This window comes from Anopheles stephensi, chromosome X, assembly GCF_013141755.1.
Source record: "Anopheles stephensi strain Indian chromosome X, UCI_ANSTEP_V1.0, whole genome shotgun sequence".
Classification (NCBI taxonomy): Eukaryota; Metazoa; Arthropoda; class Insecta; order Diptera; family Culicidae; genus Anopheles; species Anopheles stephensi.
Genome location: NC_050201.1, coordinates 18,726,547 through 18,739,267, shown reverse-complemented (window position 1 = coordinate 18,739,267; position 12,721 = coordinate 18,726,547). Strand labels below are relative to the sequence as shown.

General features: G+C 40.0%; 1 protein-coding gene across 1 annotated transcript; it reads right to left on the bottom strand.

Moving 5' to 3' along the window:
* Positions 1-8,096: 8,096 nt before the first annotated feature.
* On the bottom strand, positions 8,097-12,502 carry LOC118512568 (cystathionine beta-synthase-like protein). Its single transcript, XM_036057167.1, has 6 exons — positions 11,813-12,502; positions 10,150-10,256; positions 9,051-9,951; positions 8,851-8,985; positions 8,583-8,773; positions 8,097-8,519 (listed from the first exon to the last, which is right to left on the bottom strand). Exons 1-6 carry the CDS (start codon positions 11,989-11,991, stop codon positions 8,410-8,412), a joined length of 1,623 nt encoding a protein of 540 aa, XP_035913060.1. The 5' UTR covers positions 11,992-12,502; the 3' UTR covers positions 8,097-8,409.
* Between the last annotated feature and the right edge of the window lie 219 nt (positions 12,503-12,721).

Genomic DNA, 12,721 nt, shown 5'->3' with positions numbered 1-12,721 from the left:
AGCGTCGTAGAAGGTGCCGGTGGAGGTATCGCTTGCGATTTTTTGACGAAAAATGCAACCAAATATCGTCAATCCTCTGTGGGACAACTCTTAACTTAATATGCGAAGATGACCCATAAATTAGCGACTGAGAATCGAGGCTGTTTGTTCATGTTTGTAGCACCATACCATATGTTTTTGTAAACAAACTCTAACATAACTCGACTAAAATGTCGCCCTGTCAAATCGACAAAAATTCACCTTCTAAATACATACACCTTGAGCTCGATCTGCTGTGCTCTTGATGACAATTAATCATTAATGTGTTTAATCGAACATATAACACACACAATCCCATTGGATAGTGACCAAGACGGAGCACGGTGATGCACAAAACGATTCCGTCAAATCCAGTACTGCTTTATTCGTTCTGCACAAACTTCATGAACAGCTGCACCCATTCCGCGTGCGAGATATCCAGCACATATGGCATCCTTTGCAGCAAAATCTGGAATTGTTTTTTGCTTGCAGATCGGCATAAAAGTGTAACGGTCCTATATCTCGGATCAACCAATAGTTCGGGGATGCAAGCCGGCACCGCCTGTGACGCCGATACAGTCAAAGCTACGCTGTTCATAGAGGTGCTGAATCGTTACCACCACAAACAGTAATAAATATAAAACAGAATCACCTCAGATAGCACTGACACACTACAATATCCTGATTTCGTCACTTTATATAAGCTTTCCGAACGATATTGACCAGCAGAATAGAAGAAAACAAATCATAAAATAATGTTATTGCATCGAGAATAATAAACAACACATATAACCAGCTGATTCGATGCCCAACTGACATTTGTAATACAAAAACACTTAAATTTAAAAAAATTGCGCGATCTTCGCCATAACTGCTCGCTTCATGCGCGAATGCTCGTTAAGCTCTTAGAGCAGCTCAGCACCATACCAGTTTGCCGTTGGAACGAGCAGCACAGCACACATCCGTTCGCTCTCGCGTGCAGTGGCGCTCAAACATTTTCTCGCTTTCCGCAATGTGCCGTGCACTGCTCGTACCATGATCTTCCGCTTGAGAGCCCCTGAGTGCGAGAGAGCGAACACACGTGTGCAGGGGCGCTCGAACTGTTCCTCGCGCGCCGTTTTGGTACTGGCATGCAGCGCGCATTATAAAACCGTGTGAACACCCCTGCAAATTTTTGCTTCTCTCTTTCTTTATTCGCTCTGCCCTGAGCACGCTGAGCGACAGTCGTGTTCTGAATGTGATGGAGGGAGGATGCCGCACGCGCACGGACAAGCCGAAGCGCATGACCCGGTGTTTGAATGCAGATGGTGTTATGATTGTTCGTGTATTTGCGTGTAGGTGAGCTACGGTAGTCTGGAGTTTGCCTTTGTGACGATCGATTCGTGTTTGCCGCTTCCCGAAACATGTTTTCGGCGAGAGTTGAGGTATGGTTCAGCATCTCATGTACGACCAAGAGCACCATTTCTCAACTCACCGTCTTGTTTTTTCCCCTAAAGGAACATTGGCGAACACGAGGAGTACAACGGAGAGTGAGAAACATGAACGGGTTTGTGAAATAAATAAAAAATCATTAATTCATATCACAATCTAATCTGAGTTTTATTGTTTGCTTTGTTTTGATTTGCGCTGCCATAGCGCCTCTGGCCTATGACAGCTTGGATCCGAAGAAAATGGAAGAAAAAACTACGTGAAACCACGCGTTCGAACTGTTATAATTACCTAAATCTGCTGCTCGCTAAGGCAAGATAAAGGTAAGAGATTTAGATAAAAGAACTCGAAAACCGCTATAAGCCTGCTATAAAATGTCAGTTGGGTAATGAAATAGCATGAAAAGTAGCGTGCCCACTTAACCAAAAAGCGATATCCGACCTTACTACGACCTATATACGGAGTCGTATATGTAGACTTATATGTACACTTACAGCAGTAATTAACAGACTTCGTGGATGAAAAAAAGCGTGCCATAATTATAACAAACAAACCATAAATGTGAAATGTTTCATTCACGGTCCTGACAATTTTCAGCGGAGTTTTGAAACGTTTCAACCAACCACTTTTTAAATGAAATAAATCAACAATTTAAATTATTCGTTCAAATTTTTTTTGACTTTTATTCGTTGACTTTCGATAAGTTTTTTGACACAACAATCGAACACATCGAAGCTATGCTTTTTCTCCTTCTTACACTCGTTGCGCGGGCAAGACACCGTCGAAAGAATAAAAAACAATACCTACATTTCATGGTAATTTTCACCGACTAGAACTAGAAGAAGAAGCGATATGGTCTTCTACGTCGATGGCAGATGTATCGTCGATAGCAGATTCAACCACATCTAAAAATTAATGAGAATATCAGCACATGAATCACAATTTCATCTAATCCTAGAGGACAAATAGAAGAAAGACTAAAACTTCCCATGAACAGTGTGGTCAAAGGTTGACACTCCGACAGAATCGCACTGTTCTCCGAGTGCTGCTAATTGCCTTTTGCTTCTATACAAAATGCCATTCTTTTTCAACAACAAAACCTACACCACGCAATATGCACCAATGCACGCCTACAATTGTCAATTGACGAAGCAAAATTTGTCAAAGCATTCTTCGATGAATCAAAATGGCAAGCAACTGAACGAATTTTGAAAAAAATCTCAAAGCTGATGAAATCATTCACAAATCAGTTAAAAGGTGAAACATTTCCAGTAATTTCAGAAATATTTCAACAATTTATTTTCCTCCCATAATTTTTTTTTACCGACATGAGATAAAATAGCACGTCTCGGAACCAATTTAAGACCTTTAAGACCACAAAGTCGGATAGTCAGTACAAGCTAAAACCTACCGACTTATATCAGACTTTGTGGTCGTAAGGAGCCCACATAACCAAAAAGCGATATCCGACCTTACTACGACCTATATACGGAGTCGTATATGTAGACTTATATGTACACTTACAGCAGTAATTAACAGACTTCGTGGATGAAAAAAAAGCGTGCCATAATTATAACAAACAATCCATAAATGTGAAATGTTTCATTCACGGTCCTGAAAATTTTCAGCGGAGTTTTGAAACGTTTCAACCAACCACTTTTTAAATGAAATAAATCAACAATTTAAATTATTCGTTCAAATTTTTTTTGACTTTTATTCGTTGACTTTCGATAAGTTTTTTGACACAACCATCGAACACATCGAAGCTATGCTTTTTCTCCTTCTTACACTCGTTGCGCGGGCAAGACACCGTCGAAAGAATAAAAAACATTACCTACATTTCATGGTAATTTTCACCGACTAGAACTAGAAGAAGAAGCGATATGGTCTTCTACGTCGATGGCAGATGTATCGTCGATGGCAGATTCAACCACATCTAAAAATTAATGAGAATATCAGCACATGAATCACAATTTCATCTAATCCTAGAGGACAAATAGAAGAAGGACTAAAACTTCCCATGAACAGTGTGGTCAAAGGTTGACACTCCGACAGAATCGCACTGTTCTCCGAGTGCTGCTAATTGCCTTTTGCTTCTATACAAAATGCCATTCTTTTTCAACAACAAAACCTACACCACGCAATATGCACCAATGCACGCCTACAATTGTCAATTGACGAAGCAAAATTTGTCAAAGCATTCTTCGATGAATCAAAATGGCAAGCAACTGAACGAATTTTGAAAAAAATCTCAAAGCTGATGAAATCATTCACAAATCAGTTAAAAGGGAAACATTTCCAGTCATTTCAGAAATATTTCAACAATTTATTTTTCTCCCATAATTTTTTTTTACCGACATGAGATAAAATAGCACGTCTCGGAACCAATTTTCCTTTAAGACCACAAAGTCGGATAGTCAGTACAAGCTAAAACCTACCGACTTATATCAGACTTTGTGGTCGTAAGGAGGTTATGTGGGAGGTTATGTGGGTGATCGTATTCACCAACACACTCAAAAGAAATAGTTTTTACAAGCATAAAATTTTAGATAAAACATTATCAGAACATAAATTACTGTAATTAGATGCACACGAATATTAGACATAAAAGTGCAATATGTTCTAATCCGAACCAACTGGTTAAATAGGGAAAATTTAATAGAGTTCATCCAATTGCGCAGTAGGATATTACACATGGAAGGACGATATTACCTAATGTACGCAAAAAGTCGCGTACGCATAATGCAGGAAATGGAGCAGGTTAATTAATCGTAATCATGCATAACGGAGCGGATAAGCTAAATGTGCTCATAAGCGCAATGTAATTATTTCATATAAAAGGAGCACGCGCAGAGCTAGAGATCAGTTTTTGTATCAGTTAAAAATAAAATAAAATAACAAAGTTCAATCTTGCCGCGCCGTCCAAATAGGTTCAAGCCAACCACACTGTTTAAGTATAAGAAAAGTGGCAAATAAAGTGAGTTTATACTAGAGTGCAAATACATCCCGTCTAAGTCTCAGGAATGGCACTACATGATGACGAGTTTACTACATGGCGACCGTGACACAGAGCCAAAGCAAAGGAATACGAACAAAACACTGAAGTAAGCATAACGAAAGACTGCAGGTTACAAAAATCCCGTAGGACAAAGTATGTAAACACTATGGTAAAATTTATACTTCGAAAACAAAAATACCATAGTGCGAAAAACGGACGAAAGTATGTGTAAAAGATATCGCAACAATCGCGATTGCAAATCCGTCATAAACACTATTATGCACATTACATATACACTAAGCTCACAAACACTAAAGAATTCGGCATAGATGCAGAAACTCGTCGTAAAGTGAGATGCAGTAATGTGCAGTGACACCAATACAAATTAGTTCCGTCATACAGCTCGGAAACTACTGTGAAAAACTCACCTCAAAAAAAAAAAAGAAGTAAGTGCAAAATATCCCGAAAAATCACCAATAAAGTGCTAAAAATAAAATCATAAGTGAATAAAAAGCAACAAAATTACACATGCAGGGACACATAAATACCGAAACGAATACCAATCAGAATAGTGCACGAGAAAGTGTGAAACTAAGTGCACTAAGTGAAACCAAACTGAACTGAACAATCCGATATAATCGCAACAGCAGTAGCATTTCCACAACGAACAACACGAGGAAAGCGTTAAGAACGTCTAGAAAGCAGTCAACTACGCCATCGCAGTATACACATCAAGTAGCTGGCAAACTTCACATCGTGTATGCCGTATGACACGCAAACGATAAGTTTCGTTAAGTCAGGTATTGTAAAATTAACACTTAGGGATATAGGGTAACTGTACCAGTTTTGGGCACGTTATTGCAGCTGATCATAAGAAAATACAAATACAATTATTAAACTCAATAATTTTGATTGAAGGTAGTATTATTTTGGTTGTAAAACTATCAAAGTATGTTTCAGCATACATGATTTATTGATTTAAATCAGTTTTTAATAAATATTAGCAAAAATGCAAACATTGGTTTTGCTCCTATTTTGGGCAGAATGCTCCTATTTTGGGCAGGCTGTGTTCTTATAACACTCGAAAAGGTGTAATTAGTTAAAGAAAAATATTTTAAACAATTTTCTACTCTTACTTTGCCAAAATTGTTGATAGAAAGTAGTTAAATAATTAATTTTATGTTGATTGATTTCGTCGTCAATGCTGGCAGATTTTGACAGAGTGCTGTCAGTGTATGTCATTCATCAAAACTCACAGCTTAATGGATATGAAAAATTGGTCACGTTTTCGTCAACCTCATTGGCTGACGAAATGTGATAAATCAAACTTGATCAAGATAAAAAAATAATTCAAAAGTTAATATTTAATATCAAAATGAATCATTGACCTATTTTAACAAACAAGTCGACAAAATATGTTTTGGAGCGCCTAAAACGCATGTAGAATTGATGGCACTCTCCTATCTGTAAAATTACAAAGCATTCCAACTACCAATTTATAAAAACCAAAAATTTTATAAGGAACATAATAACATTTATTGCACTTGACTAAAGTAATTTAAGACGCTTATTGCACAGTTTTTTCTTATCACTTTCGAGTTTTTTCTTCAATCGGGCCTCTTTTTTAGCTTTTTGTTCCGTTTCACGAAGTTCTTTGGCTTCTTGACGTTCCACAGCCTTTCGTTTCCGTTCTTCCTGCTGCCGATTTTTTTCCTCCTCTTTGAAATTCATTTCTTGCAATCGTTCTCCGGCAGTCAAAACAGGGTAGAAACGTGATTTGTAGTTTCGGTGTTTCTGGCTTCGATGAGGTGTACATGGTAAATCAAATACTTTTGTAAATTGCACATTTTCCTTATTAGTATCGTCATTTTCTTCCAGATCAGGTTCGGCAATATATTCTTCTTCCAGGCGCTCGATGCTTTAATCTTCATTTGAAAGGTTGTACTGATTTTACTGCTCACTTGGATCGATGATGATGTGTTCTGTTATTAAATGTTGACTGTTTTGTTGGGTGCTTACTTCGGTGGGACAATCTGCATCAACGGGTTCGATTATAAGATCTTCACTTACGAAGCATTGGAAGTTTTGATAGTTGGATACTGGTTCGCATGGAAAATCTTCTTCGATTGAACAGGTAATGAAATTATCTGGTGAATGATTCTGTGATTCAGATGATTCTATTTCAAAATGAGTTACATTTTCTGGATTTAATATATTTGAACCATTATCTTTGATTTCGGACTCTATCGATACATATGGCTTGATGCACTCCGTGTAAAAATATTTAATGCATCTTTCCAGGCGGGACAGTTTTGTTATGTCTTTTATGGTAATCCTATTTAATGTTTCTTCCCCAATCATGTCTAATGCGTGACATAATTTGTCCAACGGAATTGATGCACATTTTTATCTAATTTAGGAGCGTGTTGCCGTTCTACAGGTAATGGGGTATTGAGCACAGGTATTGCCGAGGTGCAATCTTCTATATTAAGGGAAGCATTTTGAACCGATGATTCATGACTGTTTTGACTAGAGTGGGAAGGCAATTTGTTTAAACATTTGGTATAGTCTACGTTTTCTGGGGTAAACGGATATAACCCACAAGCACGGAATCCACTTTTTATGCTATTTGTTTTTACGCCCTGTTGCAAAGCTTTTTGTAGCATTTCGAAAAAAAGGTGAAATTTTGATTTGCATTTTCAAAACGCCATTGCTCTAATGCACCTCTCCATGCATCTTTCAGTGGTTTGAAAACTGCAACGTCTGCCGGTTGGGTAATGTGGGTTGTGTTGGGATATAAAGCTATTAAAATAATTCAAAGTGATTGGCAAACATCGGCAACTTCTATTGACTTATGAGATATATGGCCATCTACAAATAAAATAACAGGAAAAGTTACACCTTTCTTCACTAAACACGGATGAAACACTTTTTCTATGTACAGTCGGAAATTTTTAGAATCCTTCCATCCACGTTCACTATGCCCCACACCCCATGTTGAAGGAAATCCTTGTAAAATGTCTCGTTTTAATCGCTGTCCCGGAAAGATAACATGTGGATCCGGTAAAAGACTCGAGAAGGCCCCCCCCTGACAAAATTTGTTAGGCGCTGTAGGATTTACGCCTAAAGGTATGCAATCCGCAGTACACGTTGCGAGAGCTTCACAGTGAGCTTTCAGTGTGCTTTCAGTGTGGTCAAAATTGGTTGAAGAAAGTCGAATAAAATATTGTTATTATTTGATTAAAATCCCCTCTCTGCTAACCCTACCATTCATTTTGGGTTACAGGAGCTTCGTACTAGTTTTCAGTCGCACTAGGGGTGAACAATCGGGCCTAAAACATGCTCGGCGTTCTCAGACGGTAACGGAACAGTAATTCGATGAATACTTGTTACCTTGCATTAATATTCAGCAAAGGAGGAAACATAAGAATATCATAATCTCAAACCACTTGTTAAAATGTATTGTATCAAGTTCTACTCGCTGTCTATTAACAGTATTAAGGAACAATGCACAATGTTTACATCAAATGGGTTTTGACCATACAGAAATTCCACTGTACAACAAAAATGACAGGCCACAGTGCTGCACACAAAAGATTCTAGGGGGGGCCTTCTCGAGTCTTTTACCATTATCAGGATAGAGGGAGGGGGATTTAATCGAATAATAAGCAATATTTGATTCGACTTTATTCAACCATATTTGACCTTACTGAAAGCACATTGTGAAGCTTTCGCAACGTGTACTGCGGATTGCATACATTTAGGCGTAAATCCTACTGTGCCTAACAAATTTTGTCAGGGGGGGCCTTCTCGAGTCTTTTACCTTTGTTTTATTTCCACAATAATATTTCGTCTTGATATTTTTCACGCGTTATGTGAGTCTAATTATTTCGTGGTTTAGTTGTAAATTTAGTTGTTTGCAGTTGAATGCTTTGCCCATTTACCGCATTATTAGGGCAACAAAGTTATTCTGAATTTTCATTTTCATTGTCAACAATTACAGCGCGATCCGCAACAAAATTTAACATCTCACGTTGAGTAAGAACTCCTACGAGCCGTTCGGTTGGTGTAGCACCTAAGTAAAACGAGGGACAAAGTTAATTTAGGTTATGATTCGATCAACAACAAAATTGCTTACCAATTTCTTGACGAGTAACTAGCACAAAGCTATCTTTTTCTAATATACGTGAAGCACGGCCGACGTTCTCCTCGTGGTCAATCTTAACGAACTGCTTAAAGATGACCCGGTGAACGAGGTCCGATGGTTTTGCCAGGCGATTGAGCAGTTTGCTCAAAAGGTTTGGAAGGTGTACCACTCCCTTGATGGCGCTGAAAGAAAAGAGAAGTTTCAAGCGTCCAAAAATGCTCTAACTATCTTTTGATGGCCGATATGCTCAGGTGCTTACCCAGTATCGGCAACAACAGGAAGATGGGTACGATTGTTTTGCTTCATCGTCTCAATTGCGTCACTGATATGCGCATCATCACGCACAGTTAAGAGAGTCTCTAGTGGCAATATCTGTACTTTTTCATTCCACCATCTGGAAAAAATATCAGCAAATAAACCAGTAATGGGCTGTCTATTAGGATAGCTCTATCAACTTACTTTTGATTATGGCAATTATCAGACTCTTTGAAGTTTCGTGCCTCCATCCAGTTGTCTGATACGAATTTCGTCAGATAGTTACGAATATTATCAGGTAGTACGACAACACAGTTTTGTCCCTCTTTTAATTCCTTGGCCGCCTCAAGTGCCACGTACAGGTTGCCTCCGCTGCTTCCTCCGCACAATAGCCCTTCATCACGGATCAACCGTCTAGCGAGGGGAAGCGCTACACGATCATTAAACTTATACCACCTGTCGACCACACTGCGATCGAGTACGGTCGGAAGGAAGTCGTACCCGACACCCTCTACCTCGTAGAAGCTCACATTTGTCTGGTTCAGTTCTTCCGGTTCGGCCAGAATCGAACCCTCCGGATCAGCAGCGATAACCTGACAGTTCGGACAGGATTCCTTGATACGGCGGCCAATACCGGTCATGGTTCCACCAGTACCCGTTCCAATCACGATCATATCCACTCGTCCACCCAGTTGTTCCACAATCTCTGCACCGGTACCATCGTAATGTGCCAATGGATTTCCGGCATTGCGGTACTGGTCGAGTATGACCGAGTCTGGGATAGAACGCTGCAGACGCTGCGACACGGCGATTAAGCCTTCGGGGGAGTCGAACGCTGCCTCAGTTGGTGTGCGAATCACCTCCGCACCGAGCGCTTTTAACGTATCCACCTTCTCGTTGGACATCTTTTCGGGCATCACGATCAAACAACGGTAGCCTCGGGCGGCAGCAGCCATTGCCAGGCCGATTCCGGTATTGCCGGACGTTGGTTCAATAATAGTGCAGCCCGGTTTCAACAGTCCCTTTCGCTCTGCCTCCAACACCATCCGCACCCCAATGCGATCCTTCACCGATCCACCCGGATTGAGGAACTCACATTTAACGTCTAGAATTTTAACCGTAACAGGAAAAGTTCATTATAACATGATGGAGTTGGTACTACGAACAAATCGGTCACGTAAGAATGATTATACTGCTACGAATAATATCATATCAAGTATTATAAGTAGCCAGACATTACAGAAGTTTAGTTAAAGTGCCAAAGTAAATGAGATAGCTAACAAGATGCTTATGGAATACTTACAAACATTGCATTTCAATCCCAACGATTGGGGAATTTTATTGAGCTTCACCAAGGGTGTTCCTCCGACAGCTTCCAGAATTGAAGGCAGCACTGACGGTTTCGGTGCACTGCGATGTAAAAACGTGTAAATAACAGTTAAAGTGAAAATTAAACTATGTTTTAGCAGTGCAGCGTTGCTTGTTGTTGAGGTATTACCCTGTGGGGTATATATTGCTTCTTTTTGCTATTTGGATTCACGAACAGAAAAACAACATTTTACGCTCCAGCGTCCAGCTGGAAACAAACATCGATTGCCCAAGCCATTATAGGACCACCAGTAGCCGCTATGGGTAGGTAGGTTTATCGCCATGTCGTGGCAACAATACACACCCTTCTTTGCGGGGAGCGAACGTACACTGTGATTAGCGCAGTAATGATGGATGCGTCCAAATTTAGCACGTGCTCGTTCAATCGCTCGGCTCCCAAGAATACTGAGTTTTTTTTTAAACAAGTTCCGCCATTATTCGTGCTGCTGAATATGTCATAATACCTGACTAAAAAAACGACTCTAATCATGTAAAAGGCAGGAAGCGGTAAGGACCAATGAGGAAGCGCTTTAGACCACGTGTTTGTAGTATGGAACGATGTTGCCATGATCCCTGACCCCTAGGCAGGCGAATATTGAACTCGTTTGCTAATAACTTGAACCAACCGTCAGTTAATTGCGTATTGCCAAGGGCCCCAGTCAATTGGCTGGACACTATCAATTTGTTCAGCATCTGACGACGCTAGTTGACGTAAGTAAATGACTCAAATTAATGAATTTCGGTGATTCACAAGGTGCCGAGCATAATCTATGTTATCAGTGATTAGTTGGGAACGCAAACAACACTGAAAACGTTGAAACGTTTTGAAATATATATGACGATTCAGATACTTTAATCACTATTTCTTTTGTATTGTGGAAGATAATGTCAGCTTACATTATTCTAACAACAGCATTGCATTTCATCAATCGATTTTGATTTCGATAATGTCGGTATCTTGATTGATGTAATCATATCTTCGCATTCCTGAGACTTTTATATATTTTTCCCAAAAAACCAAAAACAATGTCAAATCGTTGAATATCGGCATTACAGTTTTACACCTAATGTTTTGTCCATCACTATGTATGTCCATCGCTATTTGTTTGACACTTTTTGCGAATTTATGCTGCTGGCAGTTAACATGTACTCAATTTTAACAAGAATGAATGCAACGATGAAACAAGCATGAAGTGCAAGAATGCATCTCACGCTGTTCAAAATCTCGTTGTACTCGTTTACGCTACAGCTTAAGATAATCGTTTCCTTTTTTGGTGGTTGGTGTTGTTAATGGTGATATAAACTGATTGCCGGTGAATTCAATGCTTTAGTAACTGTGCATAAGTTGTTTTTACCAGTATCCGACTATTATCGATTTTCTGCTTTCGGATTTGTTGATAGCAAAGCATTTAAAATGACGTGCAGAGCTTACAGAAGTCCATCTAATCTAATCTATACTACCTCCACAAGTCAAAGATTGAATTAAGTCAATAAACACCAGTATAATAAGCCGATATACTACAGACGTTGCACTGGCGTCTAATATTACACAATTATAAGAAAAATATTCAATAACGAACAGCAATGAGTCTACTTACAGTGGCTCATGATGATGAGGGCTTGTCTCCGTTGTACCAAGGGCCCAGGTACACCGAGATGGTTGATCGGGACGGATGAAGTTTGCCATCGGATCATCCTCAGGGATGGTCTGTTGCTTTCCGTTCACTGCCAGATGTCCATTCATTGGACAGTTGCGATGGCTGTTGTTGCTTGCCATCCTGTTCTTTTCAGGTTGATAGAATTTACACGTGTAGGAAGATCGTTCCCAGACCAAAACGTAACAGGGATAGAACACTGAAAGAGGCTCGATGTTTTGTCACACACAAACACCTTATCCGCACACGCAGGTTATTTATTGGGCACAGAATAAAAAGAAAACTGGAACAACAGGCAAAAAAGGTATCGCGCGTAAGCTTTGCTGGAGCAGCAAAAGCAACCACCAGTATGTTGTGCGAACACAGTGATCAGCAATCAAATGGCGAAAATCTCTGCAGAATGTGGGCCTTTAAACCTGCACACAGCATCTGCTGTACCGTATGTCCATTCGCATGGGGGTGTGTGTGTACGGGTGTGGCTGTACTCTATCGTACAGCAGTGTTAGTTGCTACTCTTCATTCCACGCTGTACACATCCTTCATGAGAACTGTGGGATTTTTGCGGTATTTAAGCTAGCATTAAATTGGTCCATCGAGTGTGTCCGGCAACAGGGCACCAGCACCAACACCACCACAGTGTTCTGATGGGGCCAGGAAGTGGAGTGGTTCCGTTTACTCCACTGGTGGTTGCGGTTAGGTGATAACCGATCGACGCCCCGTACACGATCCCACCCGGCAACGCTCTCAACCGTCTCGCTATGCTTCGCTTAAAGTTAGGGCCGATTTAGGAAAACGAACTTATCATCGGTGGACTCTAATTGATCGCATGGTTTCGAGACGTACCACTATGGC

Excerpts from the sequence above, each read along its gene's own strand:
- LOC118512568 (XM_036057167.1), bottom strand. The coding sequence starts at position 11,991 with ATGGCAAGCAACAACAGCCATCGCAACTGTCCAATGAATGGACATCTG. Across the intron at positions 8,774-8,850 it reads CCTGTTGTTGCCGATACTGG|CGCCATCAAGGGAGTGGTAC; the intron begins GTAAGCACCTGA and ends CTTTTCTTTCAG. Across the intron at positions 8,520-8,582 it reads AGTTACTCGTCAAGAAATTG|GTGCTACACCAACCGAACGG; the intron begins GTAAGCAATTTT and ends CGTTTTACTTAG.